The sequence below is a fragment of the Accipiter gentilis genome, chromosome 13 (assembly GCF_929443795.1).
Source record: "Accipiter gentilis chromosome 13, bAccGen1.1, whole genome shotgun sequence".
NCBI lineage: Eukaryota > Metazoa > Chordata > Aves > Accipitriformes > Accipitridae > Astur > Astur gentilis.
The window spans coordinates 31,640,591-31,665,105 of record NC_064892.1 but is presented as its reverse complement, the minus strand read 5'-3'; the positions used below and the strand labels follow the sequence as shown (position 1 = coordinate 31,665,105).

Sequence of the window (24,515 nt, the reverse complement as noted above, 5' to 3'; positions counted from 1 at the left end):
CCGAAAGTTAAAGCACGTTGTTAAGGGCATTGCCCGCAGGCTTGGGGCACCGACCACCTCTCTAGGGAGCCTGTTCCAGTGTTCGACCACCCTTTTGGTAAAGAAATGCTTCCTAATGCCCACTCTAAACCTCCCCTGGCGCAGTTTGAGCTATTTCCACACGCCCTGTCAGTGGATCCCAGGGAGAAGAGCTCAGGACCTCCTTCTCCGCTTCCCCCCCTCAGGAAGCTGTGGAGAGCAAGGAGGTCGCCCCTCAGCCTCCTTTTCCCCAAACTACACAAGCCCGAAGCCCTTAGCCGCTCCCCGGAGGTGTTTTCTGGTGATTTTTGCATTTGTTTGCGCCGGTTCTGTTTGATTTCGTCTGCTTTCCTTCTCCCGAAGCGCCCCGGCAACACCCAGGGCTTCCCCCCCCCACCGCCCACCTCAGCCGCCTCAGGGACCCGCGCCCCGCCCCTCCCCTCACGACCGCCGAGGCCCCGCCCCCGGGGCGGCGCTTCGTTCCCTCACAGCGGGAAGGCGGGCTCCCGCCGCCGCCGCCGCCGGTGGACGATCGCGGTGAGGCGGTGGGACCGTCCGCTGCGTCCCGGCGGGCGGGATCGAGCGTTGTTCGCCGAACCGGAGGAGCCAGGAGCCGCGGTTGACAGGTGGGGCCGCGGGGGAGGCCGGTGTCTCGCAAGCCGCCGCTTTTTTTTTTTTTTTCCCCTTTTTTTTTTTGTTTTGTTTTGGTTTTTTTTTTTTTTTCCCCTCCGGATTAAACGCTTGCGCTACGCGGCTTTCCAGCGCCGGGTTTTATTCATGGCCGGTGCCTTTCCCGGGGCCGGAGCACCGGGGCTTTGTCTCTTCCTCCTCTTACAGCAAACGGTGGGGTGAGACGGACCGGTGCGATCCCCTTATGCCTGTGGTAGGCATTCCCGTTGTGTTTTTTTTTTTTTTTAAATAATCCTAAATTAGGCTGTTTCTGACAGGTTTCCATTGTTGCCGCGCTCTGCTTCTTGGTAAGCACGCAAAGTCAAGACGGGAAACAGCTCGGAAAATTAAATGTAGAGTCTGTGAAACACATGGAGAATCGCGGTTAACGTGGTCGCGACTGTAATCCTTTCTCTGTTGCTTCCAGGTACTTAACAACAACAAAAAAAATGCATGTTTTCCCATCATGTCTCTCCGTGCAGTAGCTCTTGCCAGCTACAGCAGGACAGAAGTCTTCAAGCAGCCCTGCTCCAAAAAGGTGAGGCGAGGAAGGCATCTAGACCTTGGCTCAGGGGTTTCCTTAGCTGGGGGCACTTTTTTTCAAAAAAAAAAAAAGCTTTTAGTTGTCCGTGGTTGTGGTAAATATTTTTAAATGCTGGCGGTTTTGTTACAGAGTTATTTTTGGAAATACAGTCCCAATACCGAGCAGGGAAGGGCTGTCTCATCCTATAAAAGATGTCAAATTGTCAGTGGTTTTTACTGGTTATAGCAGTGTTGTGGTACTTTTCGTGCATCTCTGTTGTCATATTTCCTTATGAGTGCTCTTTAATTGCCTTTTGGGTTTGTTTTGGTTTTTTGTAGTTTAATAGTTATATACTAAAGGAGTTCTTTCTCAATCTGATACAGTTGAAATCATAACATCTTGAAAGTAAATGGAAATATTTTATCTGAATTCTCAGAACACGGGTTGCTTCTGATAAGATCTAAGAGATAGGAGGGTTGCTTAAAAAAGCCAAAATCTTAAAACTTAGCACTCTTCGTATTAATGCTTACAGATAAAGTACTTGCATTCACCCTGGTGTCAGGCAGTTGTGATGCTTGCATCCTAACAGATAGAATCTCTTAACTGCTGATATTAAAAACAATTTTTTAGAAAATAAAAGTAAGTAATAAAAAATGAGTGCCTGTAAGAACTACTTTATCCAGTCACATTGACAATATGATATTTATATGTACAAAGCCTGCCTACCTGATGGGCTCTCTAAATTACTGCAGAGGGGAAAAAAAAGAAATTGCTATCACAGACACTGGAAGGAGTATTTTTCTAAGCACTGGCATAATCAAACACTAAATATTTGAAATTCAGCATACTATTTTTGGCCTGAAATGTTATTCTTCAGTTAAAAGGGAAATTCTTTGTGGGTTTTAATTTCTTCTGCTTTCCGTCAGCCTGAAGGGTATCTGGACTAGATCTGCTCTGAGTCATCTTGCTCTCCGACCGGACCACATGGGGAATGGAGAGGTCCACACAGGGTGGCAAAGGACAGCGCACCTTTTAACTCCCTTCTCTTTGTATGGGATCACAGGGTGCAGGAGAGGGCCAGAGGCATCCTGGGGATGCTTCTGTGTGGAGACATCTCACCGATGTCTGTGAGTGGGGAGAAGGCACGACGTACGCCTTGATTAAGTGCCTTTTAACGATGTGCCCATCAGAGCATGGCACCTCTTTGATTTCCCTGGTTTCTGTGATGTGCTCTGCAGGTCCATGACAAACTTGGGGCACTGGAGAGAGAGCGGGAGACAAATGTATGACCCTCACAAGGAATTTGTGAGCTTGGGGAGGAGACCTGTTGCTTTGCTGTCCTGGGTGCATCTTACTCCCTCGTTGGAATTAGTCCCTGGGTATCTGCGCTAAACTGCTTGCCCTGGCTGAGCTTATGCTGGTTTGACAATATGGTAAATCCAGCTTTGGGTTTAGAAATACCAAATTGGAAGCGTCATGACCACACAAAGCGAAACGCTGATCTGGTATAAGCCTGCCTAGTCAGTTGAAATGCATTCAAAATTTTTGTCAGCTTATACTGGTAGGCTGTATGCCAGGTCAAGTATTATCTATTTGTGTCGCTTCTCACTTTTGGCTGGGTCAGCCAGATCTCTGACATTGAACCACAGGTACTATGTTCTATCAAATTAGGCAGATGTGATTATGTGACCACGCTTGCTCCCAGTCGATACAGCTGGGAGATCAAGCAGCACATGCATCAGGTGCTTGTGGAGTCGGAGCCTCGTAGATTTACCTCGTAGCTTGTATGCATCCAAACAGGCCTGTGCTTCCAGCTACAGATTGGTGGTTCCTTGAATTCTTTTCCACTTCATTGCTGTTGTTTTGACACATATATAGACATCTGATTCAGCATTTTATCTCGCATATGCCTCATACACGTTTAATATTCCTACCTCCTACTGTGGAGAGTTTCTTTTGGTCACGTGCCTTCTGGAGTGAAATGCAGGATGCAGAGTTGAGATGCCAGTGCTCTTCAGGTGGTGCGTGCTTCTGGGGAGATTTTCAGACAACCAGAAATACAGGCAGTGGTTAGGTGACTGTCGGCAGGCCTTAGCATGGTGTTCTTCCTCCTGGGATGTCTGTGAGACTAGAGGTATTACCAGAGTACTGTTGTCTTATAACCAAATTGTCTGCCTGTGTGTTCTTGTTCTAGCTAAACCACGAAAGCCTAAAGGTGGCTTTCAATGAGTCAGCGTATTCTTCAAATCCCTCGGCGAGGATTAGCTGCCTAGCTCCGACACCTCAAATCTCCGTTCTCTCAGGTACGCCAATTTGTTCTAAAATGCCTCCCTCTGGGGAGCTTTGCTGGTGCCTGTAGTGCTAGCAAAAGCTATCAGTGTTTGTGTGCACTAAAGTATAGTCTGGCTGGAGAGGGAACCTTGCTTATTGGCTTTGAAGATGGAACAACATTGAAGTATATTGCACGGCTTGAAAGTATGGGGTTTGTTTGCCTTTTAAAAGTAGTTTGGCCATTTTAGTTACGGTGTCATTTTGAGTGCTTGAGTGAAATACTTGAATTGTTCAGATGATTCTTGGCAGGTTAACTCCTTGTTCGTTCAAGAAATAGCTTTTCGGATTTTAACAGATTACCATAATTACTCACATGAGTATTAGTTGCAAAAGTGGACTTGAGATTTTTTTTCTTATTGGAACCAACATTCTGGTAGTAGCTTAAAATGTGGGTTTTGGTTTGTTTGGGTTTGTTTTTTTTTTTCTTCTTAAGCTTGGCAGAGCAGAAGCATGATTTAAATTCTTAAAACTTGTTCTTTTTTCTCTTACAGTCCATTAAGAACAAGTATTTAGCAGAGTAAGTCATGGTTGTATGATTAGTGCTAGAGATGCTCCATGATGCTGGAGCAGTGGAGATGACAAAGGATGAGAGGGATGGCAAGGCTGCAGGGATGGGTTTTGCAATAGGAGAGCAGAGCAAAAGAGTTGGAGACAGTAAGACTAAATATTTACACAGAAAAGATGCTGTTTGCAGCCCAGGTTAAGGTATTCCTGTGCAACTGAAGTGTCAATAGTTAGCAAAATTGCTTTCTTTTCCTGAAAAGATTTAAATAAGTTTGTTTGAAAGTCAGCTAGCTTTTATTTTCCCATTTCTGCACTCATGCTGCCATAGCTGTCTATGTTGGCAAGGTGTTTCTTTCTAATTGTAGCCAGTAAAATGTGCAGTTTTGCTGCTATTTCTGCAAGACCTTTGTCCTGATAAGTGGCAGGTGGCTGGTCCCAATCGCTGATGAACTCCTTAGCTAATTTTGAGCTGGCTTTACTAGGGTGGCATTGTTAGCAGTTCTTGTGGTATAGCTTACACATGAGGTTCTTAATAATTTTTTCAGCTTTCCCTTGATGAGGACTGCTCTTCATATAGACTTGCTTTTCCAAAGTACGTGGGGATGTTTGTTTCGGTTTTGATCCCTTCATTAGTAAACTTTCTTATCATGCAGTTTGAGTGCATGCTGGCTTCCAGGTGAGTGACTCGTGGAGAGGTTTACTGTTTTCCATTGATATATGTCCAAGGAGAGCAACCTCTGGGCAAAGTCTGCAGCCTGCAAGACTTGCTGCTTTTTTCACCAGCGGTGTTTAACATTCCTTGTGGTCCTAACTAAGAGTTCTTTGCCCTGGAAACGAATCTTCCTGATTGTATCTATTCTTAGAATTTTACAACCAACTTATCTTCCCCAAAGAAGACAGTTGTTAACTTCATTGTTGTGATGTGGTTGGTAGTTTCTTCTTGAACATAGACTTTGTGTCTAATCTCTCCATTGCTTGGGTGATGGCAGTTCCTGCAAGGCTTTTTGTTCAAGGTATAGGACTTCAGTTTATTCTTTAATAGCTACTGGTGGGAGTGTGCACTTCTACATTAGGCTAATGTTGCCATGTTTGCTGCTAAAAGCAGTTTTCCATTTTCTGTTGAACTAAGTTTTGCAGTAGATCACGTAGGATGTTGGCAGGCAGTACTTTTGATTCCTTCAGAGATGTTATAATGAACTCACTGTGACAGAGCTAATTTTCTTTATGGGTTCACGTAAATGTTGCCACCTCTGTGAATAACTGACTGAAGGTTACTTTAGCCTTTTCCACATAAGGAGTGTCTGAACTGAAACGCTCAAGCATGTGACCTTTTATTAATAAGTGTATCTTTTTTTTTTTTAATTCCTGCTCTATTGATCCTCCATATGTCTTGCTATAATGTGACCTTTTACTGGCAATAGAACCAGTACCTGTACAGGTAACTGTACCTCATCCAGTTTTGTAGAACAATGATGTTTTTGAGCATGCTGACAATTGGTCACCATTAAAGTCTTAACTGGTTGTGTTTGGCTAGCAGCAGCATACTTTACTGTTGGTTTATTACCTAGCTTTATCAATGACAGAATTGCTTCCTGACTGCAGAGAGCAAGAGCTTTCTTGCAGAAAGTGGCAGCAGAGAGTGGTGTGTGAATTCAGCTCTTTCCTGTCTTCTTACTATGTCAAAAATAACGTGTGTTTTATTCACGGTTGTAAATTAACCTTTTCTTAGGATTGTTTCCTAAATTCTCGGTTTCTTCCCTTTTCTGAACAGACGAATACTCAAGGCCAGCAGTGATCGGACATGCTGGAAGTTTTGGATCATACCCAGACAGTGCTGAAGCTATCAAAGACATTCTCATGTCTGTTTTAAATGCATCTGGTTTGAAGCACTCTTTGGTGCAGGAGCAGACTACAATGCAGGGAGCTGAGCATCTGGACAGTGACATGGAACAGTGGGAAGAAAGCAGCACTGGGGATAGCCGTGACGACAGCGACAGTGATTCTGCACATCACAGCGCCGCTTGTACACAAACGGACATTCGGTTTACAAGGCACCGAGCGTGTTGGGACAACACGCACTATGATTCCTCTAAACCTTCGCTGGATACTTTCTTTTGTCCCCGTTACTCTGATGGGGATCATGCTGCTTCTTCCTTGAATGGTTTCACTCTTGCAGACGTGTCCCCTCTGAAGCGGGACTGCTTTACCCAGGTGACATTAACAGGAGGCACTGTCACATCAGCTGTCGTGCATTCTGGAAAAGAACATTATACCTCCCCTGAACAAGACTTGACTTTCACAAGGTTTCTTTCTGATTCAGCTGTTGGTAAGCCAGCAGATCTGTTGAAATACCCTGATGCTTTGGAGCCTGCGCCCATCAGCAACAGTGACAGCAATTCTCCCAGTGGACTTTCCCAGTCAGAGCCAGTCAATCAAACAGGTAACTTCACAGGTCCATTTTTGTTTTAAGATTTCTGTGCTAGGAAAGACAACTGTAATTGAAATGGGCCTTGTTTATGGTGATTGCAAATTAGACAAATGTTATCGTACAAAATAGGAGAGAGGGGAGAAAGAGAGAGCTTAAAAATGAAGAAGAGCTGGAGGGTTGGACTTGGTGAAACAGGAGACACTCGTGCTTACAGTAGTTGTCTGTTTCATGATGCAGAAATGCTTCTGTAATATGCAACCTTTGGTAAAATGTAAAAATAGCTGAGCTGTGAGCAATGTAGAACATCCACTGGCAGAGGCTTCCACCAACTTCATCTTGTCTTCACCGTTATCCTTCTTCCGAAAGCAGACAGCATGGATGTGGCCGTTTGGTCGTGATTCATTGGTGTGTGCAGGCTCCCTGGGACATCTCCTTGTGTTTGATGTGAGCTGGAGGAGAGGGAGTCCTTTGATTCTGGCATTTTGGAGGCAGGGCATTAACATCTGTTCTCATTAGGCCTAAATTGGCTTGTGCCAGACCTCTTCCCACCATCTCAGAGACACATAGCCCCATCCGATACAGATCAGGATCTTTTTACCCCTCGCCACTTTCTGACCATATGGATATCCCGCATGTTGCCTGTGAGGAGACGCAGACCGGGGGTTCCTAGCAAAGGGTGCCTTCTGTTCCTGCTGTGGCAGGGGTCTCAGGGCAGCACAGGCCCATAGGCGAGGAGCTGTGTCCTCAAGACAGCTGGTGGAGCAACCAGCTTGGCCTCAGGGCTGTGTGTGCCTCCAGGAGGCCTGCTGGCCTTCCTGCGCTGTCCCTGCCCCTTGGCTAGGACAGCAAAACAATCCCCTCGTGTTTAATACCTGAGGTTGATACGAACAGTCTTTGCTACAGCAAGATGAAGAATTTCTGTTTTATTTATAAAGGGTGTTACTGGTATCTGAGGGCTTATTCTTACTAGGTGCTGAGCCTTGGAAAGATGGTGCAGCTGAGGCCTGACTTTCTGCTGGAAAGAAAGCAAATAGCAGGGAGCACTCAGTCTGCCTTTGTATTATAAATAAAAATGGCAGAGGCTGGGTTGTTTGTGGTTTTGTGTGGGTTTGGCTTTTGGTTTTTGTTTTTTTTTTTTTTGTCTTCTTCCTTTGGTCAATACTAGTCATAGTGGTGACGCTCCTGCCAAGCTCTGGTCCTTCCTAGCTATTAACTCGGAGCTCCTCCAAGGCCTCAAGCTGGCAGCAAGATCTCAAATAGGCACGTGCCATTTGGAGGACTGGGAGCTCTTAATAATAACAACTTTGTCACCTGGGATAGGCTGTCGTCATCAGTTAATATGGTGACGATTATGGTGGTTTCCTTCTGCTAGGTGTTTTGTTGGCCCCGTGTACCTGAGAGGTGCCCGTCAGGGTGGTTGGAGCCAGCTGGGGCCAGTCGTGCAGGTTTGGGTATCTGGGTCTGGAAAACATGGCCCAGGCTCTTTGTGTCAGCGGGGACCGCGAGGCACATGTGTAAGAACAGATCAATCATGCGTGACTCGATCTTCTGGCACGAGAAGGACGTGTCACAAGCTTGCGTTGGGTCAGTAATGCTGCTGGCTCTCCAGAAAGCAAATGAAGGAATATGGTTGGCAGGTGACTGAAGAAGTAGCATCCTTGATTTTACTAATAAATACTCCTCACAGGAGCCAGGATCCTGTTAGACACTGTGCAACGTGGTGGGCTCTGTCTGCGTTACACTTTGTTCTGTATAAAGTGAAAATTTCTGTATTTCATCGTTCCTTGTTGCTTCCAGCCATTTAACTCGCCACTGGGTAGCCTGGGGTGAGGGCAGTGAGATCTCATTCTCCCCTGCGTTGTGTGGGCCTTTGAGCGTAGGAAAAGCAAATGGCAAACTGAAAAAGAAGAAATAAAATGCCTGATTTGAAGGCAGGAATTGCACAAGAGCATCTCCTGACTTGCCATCTTTTCCATTGCTGTCTCAGAGATGGTGGTTTCTCGCTTTTGTTTCTCATAGGAGAATTGGCGAGGGATGCAGAGGACATAAGAAAATGACAGAAGATGACTTAAATCAGCATAAATAATTTTTTTCAGCGGGATTTTCTCCTGGTCCTCTGAGACTCCTGTTAGGCCTTGTTCATACATTTAAGGGCCATTCTCTGGTGGCCTCATGCAACCTTCTTTCTGAAGAGGCTCTGTCACTGTTAATGAAGAGCCTGTGACTGAACTTGGTGTTGTCCGGGGGCTCTGTTGTGGTTGGTGCGTCACTGGCAGTTCACAGGGCTTGTTCTTGCTTCTAACCTCTGTGTGCGTCAAGGTCACTTCCTTCTGTGGCTCTTGAGGGCTCATTCCCCAGCCCCAGCAGCCTCCAGGCAACACTGCTCAGGAGCAGAAGGGCAACCAGATTATTTTTTGCATCAGACCCAAAGTTGCGTCCCATTGCTGGATGCGCTGGGCTCCTTCCCTGCACTCCTTCTGACTTTACGTTCTTTACACTTAAAGATGCAAGAGGTAAGCAAAAGAGAATGCTCCCATTAGATTTCAAATTGATATTTAAGATGAATTGCATCTTGTATTTTAAAGAGAAAGGAATAGTTTTCCCATTTCCTTATTTCTGTTTATTATTTTTAGTTCACAGAGTAATGTTTGTTATCTTAACTGATGAGAATGTAGGCTTTATCAAGCTGTAGAGTCTTTAGCACTTCCCTGTACTCCCCATACACTGCTTATCCAGTAAGATGAATCATAAAATAGGCATTAAAATAACCTAATTGGGTGATTAAATCTGTTTTGAAAAGTCAGATCATCAGCTTTTCCATTTTTCCTCCATGGTATACACAATGGAGGTATTAATAATTATGTAAAAAACACTATGTCCATGTTGCTACGCTGGAGCACAGTATTGCCTTTCCAGCCTGATGTCACTGATGCTCTGGGCAGCGTAACATGGTTTCTATAAATAAGGCAATATAAAGAATCTAAACTAGGCCTGAGAGTGCCCTTTAGTTGGAGAAAAAGTTTTCATAATTTCTCATATTTTGTGGGACCTCTTTATCCTTTCTGTGACTTAAATAAATGTATGAGTGTTTTTCTGTTTTTGTTTTACAAAAAGCCTTTGATTAAGCCGTGTTATCTGCAATGGCTTTAAATGGCATGTGTGGTGGTAGCATTTAGATACGATCTATTTTATCCTGTCAACATCATCACAGTGAAACAGAAATTGTTTGGTTATAAGTTCAAAGAAGTAATAAACAAACACCAGTCAGTGTTAAAACAAACAAACACCCCCCCCCAAAAAAAAAAAACAAAACCCAAAAAACAATCTCAACAAAAAAAATCCCAAACAAAAAACCAAACCCCCAAAAAGCCCAAACAAAAAAAAAAAAGCAAATAGAAAACCAACAAACAGGAGTCATTTCCTTTTGTGTCTCATTAGTGTGAACATCCATAGACATTATATATAATCCTTGTCATCCTTCCAGTAAATTTCTTGTAGCAGTGGTTGTGAGTGTTTTGAAAACAAAAATGAGGGCTTGATCTCACACCTTAAATTCTCTGGGGAAGAAGATGGTGACTATATATACATACTTATATATAAAAAGCAATCCATGGTACATCTAGAGAAAACCAGATGTGTGCTCTGCTGCACAGTGAAAAGATCTTAACCGGAAAAAGAGATGAATTTTGTTTCACGTGCTCATTATACTCAGCAGCAAATGCCAGGAAAACAAAACTGCTATTCTGGGAAGCAGGGAGTACTGTGGCTAATGCGTCTGCCCCAGTTGCACGTGTATTACCATGCAGTATGGGTTGCATTTGGAAACAGGAGGGAGATTTCCTCGAGGTATGGAAACATAACTGCAAAGTTTTTTCAAACTTGCTATAGTCACACAATGCCAGCAGTGATTCAGAGAATCTTTTAAGGCTTATGCATCTCTCTGCATGCCCAGACAGCAGTGAGATTTCTTTTTCTTCCAGCTATTGTGAATGAGCAGAAAAGCAGTGTTAGCTGGCTGTGTTGCAAACTGCAGAGCGTTACTGTAATCCCAGCCTGAGGTTCTGGCTGTGGTTCTGCCCAGCAGCTCAGGCCGTAGCTGGGAGAGGGCTGGTGTTGGGAGCAGAGCGATGCTGTTACCGCACGGCATTTAAACTGCGTTTCCCTGGTAGTTGATACTCATGCTTCAGGTTGCCAGGGTAGTTCAAATGCCAATGTGTTCCTCGCATTTCTCTCTCTTTCTTCTTGACTTCCACCACAACCTCCAGCCCCAACGGTGTTCAGTTTGGGGAAAGAAAATTTGCTTTGCTTTCTGGAAATTACCCTGCATGCGTCCTGGGAGCTGCAGAGAAAGAAGTAACTCATAAAAGTTCTTGTTATACCCACAGGTTCTACTTCTCTGAACATAAGTGCTATACCGTTGAATCGTTCGTTGCAAGACATCTGCATGCTTCCAGAAGATGTGGAGAAGGTGAGGACAATAAAGATTCCTGTCGTCGTTTTTTCTCTTTTATAGTGGCAAAACCAAATGACAGGAGGCATTTCTCAATAACAGAACTCTCTGATGGACTAGTCTTTACAAATACTGTATTTTCCCTCTTCTTCCCCTCTGTGGGTGAACCTACAAACATAAAATGCCTATTTCTTCCTTTATTTTTACTCTTAATCCATTCATTAAATATTTTAATTATTTTAAAAGAATGGAAATATTTTAGAGCACTGTATACTTCTGCTTTTCGTTCTACCATTTTTCCACAAATTCCTTGAGACCAAACTTTAAGATTATTATAGTCAGTTTAAAGTTATGTTAGGATATGTTATGTAGAATTTATTGCAACTACATGCATATGTATGACATTTACCTCATGCTTTTTCTATGAGGAGATAGGGAGAGGTTGGCTTTTTTTGTGTGTGGTTATGATGAGTATGTGAGATTGCTGTAAAAGAATTACAGTGTGATTAACAAGTACAGTAACTGTAACATTTGCAGTAATTTAAGCAGTTTCGCACATAGGCAGCCAATTTGAGCTTATAAACAGAGATAAAGATGAGAAGATAACGCTGTCACGCGTAACTCGGTGTGCTAAATGTTAAATCTTTTCTAACAATTGGAAAAGAAGGGTTAATGTTATAATTGGTTATCGCAATGGGTAGGATTTAAAACAAAAGAGCTTTCAAAATATGCCTAGAAAAGGAGATTTTTTGCTGGACTGTGGATGTGCATGTGGTCCTGTGTCCTGGGCCCAAGAGGTAATCATCATTGTGCACAGCACTGGTTTTACTGGAGGGGCAAGTTCTGCTTTTGATTTGAAGCTCTCGCTGTCCCTAAGGTGCATTTAAAAAACAAACAAGCAAACAACCCCCTGTCGTCCCTGTGTCCCTGTTCATGTTGCTTTTTGTGAAAGGAGAGAATGTTTCTCCATCTGTAATATGGGAACCAAAACCAAAGTAATTTGCTTTCAGTCACCAGGAGACCAGTGAGTAGATGTCTGGATTAGAAACCACAGTCTGAGAACTATTGAGTGAGGCAAGATCGCATCAGCTACTTCTCCTTTGCAGGTGATTGGGGCTGATGTGATCACAGGTTAAAAGATACCAAGAGCTCAGTCCATTATGAGTGAAGCTGCCTTTAAAAAAAACCCAACAAAACAAAACAAAAAAAAACCCAACAAACCAAAACCCAAAACAGTTTCAGGTTGTGAAATAATCTCTTTGAAATTTAGGAGACTGAAAACTAAGGTACTTGTAGTGTCAGCAACTCCGAGCGTTGTAGTCGTGTGCCAGGAGGGAGATGGGCCAGATGATCTAGAGGGACTTTCCACTGATGCGAGTGGGAGGGAAGAGAAGTGAGAAGGTTGGTGTGTCACAGCTGAGTTGGGACTGCTTCCTAGGGTAAGGGACTGCTTCCTAGGGTAACAGACTTATCAGGAGGCAGAGCTGAAAGCTGATAGTCATGCTGAGTACAAGAATGCCTGTATCCTGTTCCATCTTTTTGCAACGCAGCTCTCCCAGGTACACTCATAATTGCTTTTTATCAGTGGGACGTGCCGATATGCTGAGCTCTGCCAGTAACTTGGGGTTAAACAGTGCCATGCAGTCTTTTTGAATCTTCAAAGTAGGAGATGTCGTCTTTATTTCCCAAAAGGCAAAAGGCTGTTTAATTCTTTATTTTGCTAATGGTGTGTCCTGAAGCTCACTGAAAGTTGTCTTGGGAGAAACTGGGCACCAAGCTAAGTGATGTTAATCAGTGTTAGGGAAAAGATAAAAGTCTCTTCAAACACCCACAGGGACTTGTGGGCTCTCTCTCATGTTGAGATTAATCTCTTCTAAATGCATTTGGCTGTGGAGAATAAGAAAGCAGTGATGTCTGTTGTGGTCCTTAAGATTTAGCTATTTGTAAACACTGATATCTGTCTCCATGCTTTCCATACAGGCTGTAGGGGATATCACAAATACTGACGCCAAGCGGTACAATTTTCTAAGCATAAGCCACTTTTAAAAAGCTTTAATTATTCTGCACTCAGAATCTCTGGCCTTAGATGCTGCTGTGGTTTTTTAGATGGAGGTTTAGCTTTGCACAATGCAAACGCGTGCGGTTGAGGGGAGAGGGGGAGAGTATCCTGGGCATCTCTGGGTTTCCATCCGTGCATGTGTGTCTCCATGATGCATCCACTTTTGAGCTGAGCCTGGGCTGGGAAGCTGTGCCCAGGCCAGCAGCTGTAGCACAAGTGGGGCTGGTGGGATGCTCTGTTAGACCACAGGGAGCAAGGGATGCAGCAGTGACATTAAAGAGACTGGATGTCTCAGTGGTGCTGGAGGTGACTTTACAAATTTCCTTTTCCCAGAGAATGGGGGACCCGGGCAGGCAAGATGGTAAGGGACACCATGGGGAGGGGCTGCCTGGCAGGGAAATGCTATGGTGAAGCTTTGAAACATCTACCTTTTATTTAAGGTGGTGTGAACCCCAGGGGAGCTAGGTTCCCACTTATCACAGACTTTCTATGCAGCCTTGAGTTGACCTCGTAAGCTCTCTCGCTGCACATTCCCTACTTCACTGCCTTAACTCTTAACACCTGAAAGCATTTTACTAGCTTCTATACTACCCACCACCTGAAGTTCTATAGTCCTTTCAAAACTTTCCACTTCTGACCCCATCCAAGTTAGCACGCGTGCAAAACTGCTTGTACACACTGACTTGAAATTAAATCCTACTGAATAAGTTACATGGATTCACACTTGCATACTAAATAATATAGTGTAACTAGAAGACTATGTCCCTAAAATGCATACATATTCATCAATTAGGCATGTAATCAAGTTTCTTTTTATCTAATAGATGGGTAAGATAAAAGTAAATTGTATGTTTTAATCAAGGTCGAGAATTATCTGGGCAGTTGCCTTTTGCATGTTGTCTCTGAATTTCCCTTGGGGTAGGGGTTTTTTGTGTTTAAATGAAAGGTGAGATGGCGTTGCATTTTCATTTCTTAAGTTGAAAATGTACAGGGAAAAATTATATATTTAACTTCATCTTAAGGAAATATAAAATATGCTGTGTACTAATGAGTGTTCTAATCTTGTGTCCAGGAAAACGCGCACTTTTTTGTTGCAGATATGATCATAGCATCCCTAGAAAAAATGAAATGTAATATCCTAAGCCAACAAACAGAGTCCTGGGGTGCTGAGGAGACAAGTGGATCAGATGGCAGCTATCACACTGATTCGGAGTTATCTTCTTACCCTGGAGTGAAGAAATCTGATTCTTCTGTTGCCTCGTCAGACAGTGGTTACGAAGGCAAGTTACTTAGTCTATAATGCAACCTTGTCTGACAGCCTTTGCCATTTATTTTTGCACAAGAAAATACTAAATGAATTTGGGCATTGCTTGGAACCAAATCCTCTGTTACCTTCTTTGGTCTCTTGGGAGCTGTGTTCCCTCAGGATCATTATGCCACAAGTATGTTCCCTGAGGGTCAAATTCTTCCTTTTGAATGCTCACATCTGTGTTTTATTTATTATAATTAATTTTTTTTTTACATGAAAAAGAAAATGTAAGGTTGAAGGGCCACATGCCAAGCACAACTCTCCATAGATTGTGCCTGTAGTTGGCTGGTTTTCTCTCTGCTTAAATCCTTTTTTGCAGGATTTGAAGCTTGGCTCTGTCCTTCGGTGCTTACTTCTGCACTATGCAGATCAGGCCACACAACTGATTTCAGTGAAACTGACCAGAGTATTCATTCACATATAATTTCAGGCAAAAAAATAAATGCTTCTGGCACTATAATGCTTGAGTCAGCCCATGCATTTTTAAGTAGATTTTAGTCTCTTGATTAATATTGATCTTGGTGATAGAACTTAAGTCTAAACGATGTAACTTCTGGGGAAAAATGAATGGTGTGCTTGCATGTGAGAAGTGGAGAGACCACTGATAATATAAAAGCTTTTGGTTTAGTCTCTAGAAGCTTCTTCCTAAGAAACTGAGGGACATGCTGTATGACAGTCTCCCAAGAATTGGCTTTCTGTGTGTGTATAAAAATAAATAAATAAATTAAATTGCTCTATAAGTACAGCCTGTGTTCTAAAGTTTTGGTAAGCGAAGACAAATATAAATATAACTGCAGCTACTCTATAAACGCTGGAAATGTTTAACTGGTGTTGCCTTTGTTCTGGACAGGCTGCGCTTTGCTGCCTGTCAGCTCCCCAGTGCATCTACCATCACGTCATGAGATTACTAGATTTCGCTGCCACAGTGACTCAGAGGATGAATATGTAATTATTGGTAAGACTTTAAAACTATACCTGCAGAAACAGCTCTATTGCATTGTTTGGAAAATCCATTGACTTAGTAGATGTTATTGCAGGAGAAATAACATGAGAAAATGAGAAGAATGATGTATGCATGACTCCTTATTGCAACACATGCAGAAATAACTGAGTAGTGCAGGATTTCCTTTGTACAGAAGGATATCTTTGCTGGTTTGAGGGTGTGATGGGTTGACCCTGGCCGGATGCCAGGTGCCCACCAAGCTGCTGCTCTGTCACTCTCCTCCTCAGCTGGGAAGAGTGGGTCAAATTCTTGAGGGGAGAGAAAATAGAATGGAAGGCTCATGGTTCGAGATGAGGACAGGGAGAGATCACTCACCAATTACTGTCACAGGCAAAACAGACTCGACTTGGGGAGATTAGTTTAATTTATTACCAATCAAATCAGAGTAGGATAATGAGAAATAAAACCAAATCTCAAAACACCTTCCCTCCACCCCTCCCTTCTTCCTGGGCTCAACTAGACTCCCGAATTCTCCACCTCCTTCCCCCAGCGGTGCAGGGAGACAGGGAATGGGGGCTGGGGTCAGTTCATCACACATTGTCTCTGCCGCTCCTTCCTCCTCAGGGGCAGGACTCCGCACTCAGCCCCTGGTCTGGCGTGGGGTCCCTCCATGAACTTCTCCAGCGTGGGTCCTTCCACGGGCTGCAGTTCTTCACGAACTGCTCCAGCGTGGCCTTCCCACGGGGTCACAGCCTCCTTCAGTCATCCCCCTGCTCCGGCGAGGGCTCCTCTCTCCACGGGCTGCAGGTGGAGATCTGCTCCCCCACGGACCTCTCTGGTCTGCAGGGACACAGCCTGCCTCACCATGGTCTTCCCCACGGGCTGCAGGGGAATCTCTGCTCCGGCGTCTGGAGTATCTCCTCCCCCTCCTTCTGCACTGACCTGGGGGTCTGCAGGGTTGTTTCTCTCACATATTCTCACTCCTCTCTCCAGCTACTGTTGTTCCTCTGCAGTTTTGGGGGTTTGGTGGGGGTTTTTTCCCCTCTTCTTAAATCTGTTCTCCTGGAGGTCCTACCACCATTACTGATGGCCGTGGCCTTGGCCAGCAGCGGGTCCGTCTTGGAGCCGGCTGGCATTGCCTCTGTCGGACGTGGGGGAAACTTCTAGCAGCTTCTCACAGAAGCCACCCCTGTAAACCGCCCTGCTACCAAAACCTTGCCACACAAACACAATACAGAGACTGAAATTATGTCTAAGGATTAAACCCAATGAATGTGGGTGAGCAAAGTGTGAAGCTGGCACAACCTCAGCCAACCACAGCAGCATTGTTTGAGAGAATTTAGGACTTGATCATTTCCTAATTAAAGAGGTTAATTAGGTTTTAGGCAGCCCTCGCTCTGCTTCAGGACTAGAGCAGAATATGTCCCCTTATGGTCACCAGTGCACTGCTGCTTTTCAGGACTTCCTGAGTTTCTTTGGTTAGCTTCTGTTTTTTACACACACAGAAATAGAAACTCTTAAAAGTAGCCTGAGCAACATTTAATATTTATCTTATTTTTTCCTGTTAACAAATATTCTTTTTTTACTGCTCCCTTTGGTTTTAGAGATTCACAGGTTTTTTTACCTGCTCTCCCTAATCTAAGAATGAAGAACTAGCTCCCAAAACTGCATTTCTAGTAGGAAGAGTTATTTTTGATACGTATGAATGGGGAAGCATTTGTCTTGAGAACGATATGCATGTCCAAAACTAATGCTACCAATGCGAACATATTTTGTCTACATAAACATAATTAAGTAGTGTGTGATTTAATTCCATTAATGTCACCTGTTACTAACACTTTTATAGCATTAGCTGGCATGTTTGTGATCAGTGTCTCCAAATATCTGTCAGTGGCTGAAAAAAATTAATGTGTGCTCTATTGGTTCTGTATATTATTAATGTCTAGTCCCTTCTGGTTGGACCTGGACTAGCAGGCACTTAATCTCTCCTTACGGATTACCCTGCTCTTGAAGGGAGGCTGTTGGTGATGATAGGATGCATTGCTGTTAGGAGTACTCTTCATCAGCGGATGCAAGAGATCTGCAGAAGAGATAAGACTTCTTATGCCTGTTTGCAACCAGGGCTGAGGTTGTTTCCCACATCTAGCAAGGATGTTGTAAAGATGAATATACTTGAAATTGACACCATGGTAACATAGAGGGTAGATTTAAACCAGCGCTGAGTAACATAAGCTTTGCTTCTTAGATGGCTTGATAAAATTTTCTCCTTTACTGCAGAACTTGAAGACCTTGAAAATCTGTCTGTCTCCCCAGATGAAAGGTATTGCTACGTATCTTTACTATAATAGCCCGGTGGCACTACCTTTTCTGCTGTACCAGCTTTCTGGTGACTTGGCTGGCTGGGGCGGGTACAACGTGGGAGTGGTAAATTTGGCCCTCCCAAGGAAGGGGAAGGAATGTTGCTTGACAGCAAATGTCTGTGGCGCTTGGCTTAGCAGAGCGTTTCTCTGGTCCCGGAGTCTTGCTGGAGGGTGGTTGCTGTGGCTCTGCAAGGGCCTGGGTGTATCAAAGCAAGGGGATAGGAATGAAGGGATGGGAGAGACGTTTTCAGGGATGCAGAAGAGGCAGCAGAGCTGCTGCTGACATGCTGCTATTTTTCACTGTCTGTATTGCTTAACTTTCAGATCATCTTTTGAACCAGGCAGCAATTCTGCTGAAGCCACAGCCCAGGAGTTATGCAGAGCTTTCAGAAAACACTGGCTGCAGACAGACTCTGCAGTTCAACTGTCTGGTTGCCTGAGCTCATCTAAGCAGAGAGTGAGTCTGAGCCGAAAACAGCGGGCTCTTTATTTGGTTCCCCAAAATAATCATTGTCTCACTGCAGCTGCTTCACTGTTAGGGAAAGGGGGAAGCTGCATTTTAAAAAAAAAAAAAAAGAGAGAAAATAAATACAGACAAGTACTTACAGTGTATTAGTTCACTTTAGATACGCTTTTAGAAATTTTTTTCTCTTTAGCTATTTTCAGCACATTTAAGATGTGCAGTTGTGAACAGTTGGGATGTACTTTCTTCTGGGACTGAGGTGAGGGAGTTTAACTGATGGGGACTACATGCAGGTGAAAACTGAACTTTAAAATCCTGGAGTGTAAAGGGAGATGTTGCATAGCATTTAACACATGTCCAGCTGATGGGCTGTTCATCCTCACAAGTTTGTCTTTCCCAATAGTTGGTGCTGAAAGAAGAGATTCCAAGAGAGCTTGAGTCCAGTTTGAATCTGGCTGAAGAAATAAAGTTCATATCCAAATTAAGAGGATCTTCTGGCTGGGCCCCACCAAGATCGCAGATTATATTTAATATTCACCCTTCAGTCAAGTAAGTCTAAGGGATCTGAGCATTGTCATTTAGTACAGCATGGGGATTTGTCTAAAACCTCCTGAAGTTGATGGAAGGAGCCTGGGTGATTTAACAGAACCTAAGCTTAGAGCTAATGCATGACACAGCCTTCTGCAGTGTCTGTCACCAGCTTCACTAGAAAGCAGATGGCATCTTTTTCCCTCTGTTGGCACGTCCTGATTAATATGGCACGTGGCCTTTTACAGATGATAATACACATACTGTTTGGTGTTACGGTGGCAGTGTGCTTAGCTGGACTCCTGAAAATTTCATTTTGCAAGACTACCTGGAGAATATTCCTAAGAGTTTCCCCACATCCCTGCTGATATTTTATGGGTAGTAGGTTTTCAGAAAGGGGAGAGAAAACAGCTTGTGTTTGGGGCAGCTATTGTCTCACTCTACATAAAGTGCTGTTACATGCACGCAGTAGGCAAACTGGCCAATTCCCTGTGTTGCTGCAGGTCCAGTTGCTTTTTCAGTTGCAGATGTGTATTTCCCCTCTCCCTCTTGATATTGGTGCCACCTTAGGAAATGGAAAAGAATTTAATTCTTGAAAGAAGCCATATTTAGAAGCAGTAGTCGGATGGTGTATTCTCCACAGAATAGCTTAGAGACTTCCCACTAAAATGACAATCTGCATCTCCTTCCAGAATCCCTTTCTTCATGTGGGGGAGTAGGAGTCTGCTCCTAATCTGGACATTTTTGCTGATGCTAGTGTAGCTTTCTTGCACTTTGGGAGAATGTTGATTAAACTATGTTTTGGATGCTGAAAGGTGTAACTGTTTGCCTCTGTATGCAGGAGAGATGCAGTGGTGGCTGCCCAAAACTTTACCTGTGTTGGTTGTGGAACCCCGATAGAAAGCAGTAAGTATTACCAAAAGGTAAAAAAACCTAATAAGTCCATTACTAGTAATCTGGCTATAATCCTCACCAACATAGATGTACTACAATTGTCAAATTATCTGAGCTAGAAGGAAAATCTCATTGTTGGATGTACCTGCAATAATAAATCAGGCAGTGGGATCTTACCACTGCCTGGAATTTCTCATTGCGGACAGAATATGACACTTGATAGGTGCCTTCTTATGTACAGTAAAAATTCATGACAGTCAACAACAAAACAGGAAAAGCTATTAAAAAAAATAATCAAGCTTCCAGGCTGGAAAGTGCTGGTTTTACATATTCCAATGTTTTCTTTCATTCAATAATTTTTAGTCTGTGCAAATTTACACATTTCCAAAAGTCTCTTTTTAGAGACCTTATGGAAGCTTTATGCAAGCTTATGGAATGTGTGGTTTAAAACCTTTTTTTTTTCCTTTAAATCTTGATCACAAAATCTTGCTTGTGTTTTATTTGTGATATTTTGTGAGAACTGCTTGAAAGCATGATGATTTACAGGTCTGACAACCAGACCTCACCTAAGAAATCTTTGAAGTGGCTTTCGAGACTTGTTCTGGGTCAGCTCACAAAAGAGCAGCGTTTGTGATGCCCTGTAAAGTGTCAACAATCTGTGATGGCACATTAACTTGAGCAAACCTGAGATGGTGAGATAGCTGAGAAAAACCCACAAACCTCTTTATATGAAAAAGTATTATAGAAGTGTGACTTCAAGATCAGCTTGTTCCATTTGGTGGAAGTATTTTGTTGTGTGTTTTATCTTGTGTCTCTTTTTTGTGGGTAAAGCCAACTATGGTTTCTCTTAAGATCTCATGGTGATAAATATAATCAGTTCAGTTTGACAAAGGTGGAAATGAGGAAAGGTTTCTCTTCTAATGCAAAGTACAGACCTTGTGCATGTGTTTACCACAATAATAAAACCCCCTCCTTAAAAAAAAAAATAAATCCCTTGCCCCTTACTCCAGTAGATCTGAGTTATTTAGACAGAGTAGGCATACAGACAAGAGGTACATCCCATAAGTATTACAAACAGTCACAATTTCATTGCTCTCTACCTGCAGAATATATCAGGAGACTCCGCTATTGCGACTACCTGGGGAAATACTTTTGTGACTGCTGCCACAGCTATGCCCAGTCTTCCATTCCTGCTCGAATACTTTTGAAGTGGGACTTCAAAAAATACTATGTATGCAACTTCTCCAAACACCTACTGGACAGCATATGGCAGCACCCAATTTTCAATGTGTCGTGTATTAACAAAGCCCTCTACACAAAAAGTAAAGAAATGGACAGGGTGAGGGTAAGTGTGGCCGTTTTTTTATTGGGAATTTGTGGGTCTGAGACTTTTGGGAAAAACTCCTTAGGGCAGATTGTCTTTTGCCGTATGTGTATGTGGGAAGGAGGCAGAGTTGGTTTCTCCGCACCTGGATGTGTCCCATCACCACTTCTGGGACTTGCCCTCTCTGCTCTCAGATGAAGAGGGAGGAGGGAGAAGATTCCAACCTATGCCAGAGGTCTCATTTCCCCCCTTGTCTTTGGAAGGCGTTTCCTTATTGATTTCCAGTTTTAGTTCATGGCGAGGAGCTGGGCTCCTGCAGTAAATATTTACTTTTGCTTGGCAATTGGCTGTTGGAAAACTCTGGAAGTTTTGAATGACTCCTTAATTTTGTGGGCCATTAGAGAAAAAACCCCTGGCTCATCTAAGGGCTGTACCTCCTACAGCTTAAGGAAGGGTGCAGTTACCTGTTCTTACATGGGTTTGGGTCTAGCATCTTGCTGTGCTGACATTGAGCCATTTGTAGCGTTAGGAATTGCTTCCCTTGTCAGTGAATAAAGCAGCCTTTGCCTTCCTTGGCCTTTTGTGCATTGGAAAATCCATTTGTTTAATTCTGTGCTGAGTGCGAAGTTCCTATTTTTAGGTGTGGCTTGATATGCCAACAAGGGTTGCTGACTCAGATAGTGGTGTTCCTCACTTGTGAATATATAAATGCAATCACTTTTCATTTAAAAATTGTTTTGGTTTTCCTCTTCATCTTTTAGGAGGTGCAAGAACAGCTTTTTCATTTAAAAAAGCTTTTGAAAACCTGCAGGTTTGGTGAAAGGTATGGACTGTGACTGTGCATGAAAAATAGTTTATTAAAATATACCTAAGGTGCTTATAGAGCCGCCTTCTCCAGAGGCATTTGAGTGCACTTTTAAATGAGTTAATATGATCATTAGAGAAAATGCTGATAAATAAGCTTCCTTCTATTGTACTCAAATCTTGAGTGAAGAACAGGTTTTATGTGATAGCTTTCTGTTTCTTTTAACATACTTAGACATTCGGGTTTAAATGTTGAATGATTTTTGTTAGCTGTATAGTTTTTCCTACTCTGTTCTTTTAGGTTCTCACTCAGTCTTAAAAGGTCAAAGATACTTATTTGTATCTCTGACATGATTTGTCTTTAAAAAAAAATAATTAACAAATGTGTTCCTTGAGGATTTAAAGATTTCTTCAAGAAATCTGTCATACTGCTCAATTCAGTTTATTTTATAAACATATTCAGATGAAAGTAGTAACCAAAAGTGATAAATACCAAAACATGGCCTTGCTTGTTGCTTCAGATTAAAGATTTATGGTATTCACCTTCCCAAACTATGTGCATAACTAATAGGTAGATGTGTGAATGATAAAATCTTCACTGCAGAATTGCTGACCTTTTAAAAAATGAACATAAACACAATAAGCTTTAAAAGTAGATGCTGTTCTCTCTTTGGCATGGACCTCTTTTATGCATTAATTACTTGTTGTTCACCAAAATTAAATAGAAATGTATTTTAATGTTTCTCTTCTGAACAACCACCTGTGATTCCATTACAGAAAGAAGCATTAGGATCCTCACTGTGCCTCCTACATTGGTCATAGTTTAAAAGTAATAGCTATATTTTCAGTGTTCACCCACTCAGTACAAGCATAGTTTCACCCAATAGTGACCTATGTGGGATAAAACCCCTCAAAGTTCTCTTTGCAAAAAATAAATAAATAAAAGTAAATAACCGTAGCTTATTGCATTAGATGCTATATGGGATTTTACCTACTGTTCCTGAGGTAGGAGAGAGCCCTTTACACGTTATTTAAGAATTGCTGGGATAACTGCACATGGCAACTCCAATGCCTGAGGAATGCACGTTGAAAGCAGATTTTTTATTCTAAATACCAAATCCTCCAGTTTTTGTTAATGTGATCTCAAATTGGGAGGGGAGGTAGGATTTAACATAGACTTGCCTTATATGATCCCTGGGTGACTAGAGAAGCAAAAGAGGCTTATTCTTCAAATATATTTGAAAAACAACTTTTTGTAACTTGATTTGTTTTTTGTTTCTCTTTGCAGCGTACTGAAAGAATTTGAGCAGGTTCCCAGCCATCTGACAGAGGAGCTGCATCTCTTCTCACTGGATGATCTGGTGAAGATCAAACGAGGGCAGTTATTGCCCCTTCTTAAAGATATTCTGAAGAGCTCTACCTCCCATGTGGATGGCTGTGAGGTAAGGAAAAGCCAGGGCTCTTAGTGTCCTAGTGGCTGCTAGTGTGAGGAATATCCCTGCTGACATTCCCAAATAAGTTTTTCTTAGATTAAATCAACTCTTCTGTTTTGTAGCTCTGTCAAGCGAAGGGGTTTATCTGTGAATTCTGTCAGAGCGCAGATCTGCTCTTTCCATATCAGATTGCCAAATGCAAAAGGTGCACAGGTATGTTCCAGACCAAACATTTTTCTTTCTTCCTCGGGGAGGATGTTGGTGTGTAAAACTATTCAGACTTGTTTTAGGAAAACATTGAGAACTTGCTTCACTGAAAGCGTGTGTATTTGAAAACCTGCATGTGTATTTGAAAACCACGGATAGCATATATCTTTGAAAACCAGCCTGTGGTAGCTGTCTTGCATCAGTGAATTCAGAGAGGAAAACCCAGGGACTTGCTTGAGCATAATCATGGCTGCGGTGGGGGAGGCTGTTTTTTGGGTCTGCACATGAGATCCAGCCTGGGAAAGTGCTATGCTGCTGCTATATGAGATCTTGCCGACATTCATGGTAAATCCTGCAAATCTTACCAAAATGTTTAGTCATAGTTATTACAGTGGTTGTTGTCACGGCCTGGCACTGCTTCTATTTACTTTTATACTTGGGTGAACTAGATAGAACGTCCTTCAAGGAACACAGCTATTGATTCATTTTTCTAATTTGTTTCTTCCTGAATGTTAAACTGTGCGTGTATGGATAAACAGAGTGCAAAACATGCTTTCACAAATCATGCTTCAAGTCTGGAGGCTGCCCCAAATGTCTGCGGATTGCAGCTCGGAGGACGCTTTCAGAAACTCCGTCACTGGTGCCTCTGTGAAACTGGGTTCTGATGACTGCTGATTTCAGAAGATGCTCAATGCCAAATCTTCAGGTGCCTGACTAAGAATTAAATAATGTTGTTTTAGACATTGCTATTTTTAATGTGTGTCTCCTTTATGGGGGGTTAAAAAAAAAATACAAAAAAAAAAGGGGGGGAGAAAAAAAAGAAAAAGATTATGTTAATATCATTGTTGAAACTCCTTTAGGGCGAGTTTTCATGTTAACTGGTGACAGAAAGACTGGATGTTAATTCTGTGAGCAGCCTTTTATTGCTATGTTTCATCCTTGTATGTAAGATTTTTAATATTATATTTTTCCATATAAAAATTATTCTTCTCTGTAATTCTGCAAATAATGTATAGATAGTAAATGAGTGTTGGAAATCCTTACCTGTGTCGGACTTTGGATATAGTGATAGGGAAAAGTGGTAAAGTACAAAATCATTCTCGCAAAAGCTCCAATAGAAGAACCTTGTCTGCAAGTTTTAGGCAGATGCTGGTCTGAAATTCTGTTCTGACAAATGCTTAATGTGAACCAGTGGATTTTAAGCTTCTTTTAAACGGATGTATGCAACAGCTTGTGGTGGGTTGAGCTTGGCCTGCTGCTAGATGCCC

At 42.7% G+C, this 24,515-nt stretch overlaps 1 protein-coding gene across 5 annotated transcripts; it reads left to right on the top strand.

Annotated features, from left to right (window-relative positions):
- Positions 1-543: 543 nt before the first annotated feature.
- RUBCNL (rubicon like autophagy enhancer) lies at positions 544-24,265 on the top strand. Of its 5 annotated transcripts, none has more exons than XM_049815722.1 (16): positions 544-644; positions 1,115-1,225; positions 3,405-3,513; positions 5,817-6,485; positions 10,859-10,941; positions 14,055-14,262; positions 15,142-15,246; positions 17,512-17,554; positions 17,919-18,051; positions 18,461-18,606; positions 19,427-19,491; positions 20,586-20,824; positions 21,565-21,626; positions 22,896-23,049; positions 23,163-23,253; positions 23,787-24,265. In XM_049815722.1, the coding sequence occupies exons 2-16, from the start codon at positions 1,154-1,156 to the stop codon at positions 23,897-23,899; spliced, it is 2,292 nt and encodes a 763-aa protein (XP_049671679.1). In that variant the 5' UTR covers positions 544-644; positions 1,115-1,153; the 3' UTR covers positions 23,900-24,265. The 5 variants fall into 5 exon arrangements, with proteins under 5 accessions (XP_049671679.1, XP_049671680.1, XP_049671678.1 ...); XM_049815721.1 differs by lacking the exon at positions 544-644 and adding an exon at positions 715-901; XM_049815723.1 differs by lacking the exon at positions 1,115-1,225.
- The last annotated feature ends 250 nt before the right edge of the window (positions 24,266-24,515 follow it).

Excerpts from the sequence above, each read along its gene's own strand:
- RUBCNL (XM_049815721.1), top strand. Across the intron at positions 14,263-15,141 it reads GTCAGACAGTGGTTACGAAG|GCTGCGCTTTGCTGCCTGTC; the intron begins GCAAGTTACTTA and ends TGTTCTGGACAG. Across the intron at positions 18,607-19,426 it reads AATATTCACCCTTCAGTCAA|GAGAGATGCAGTGGTGGCTG; the intron begins GTAAGTCTAAGG and ends CTCTGTATGCAG.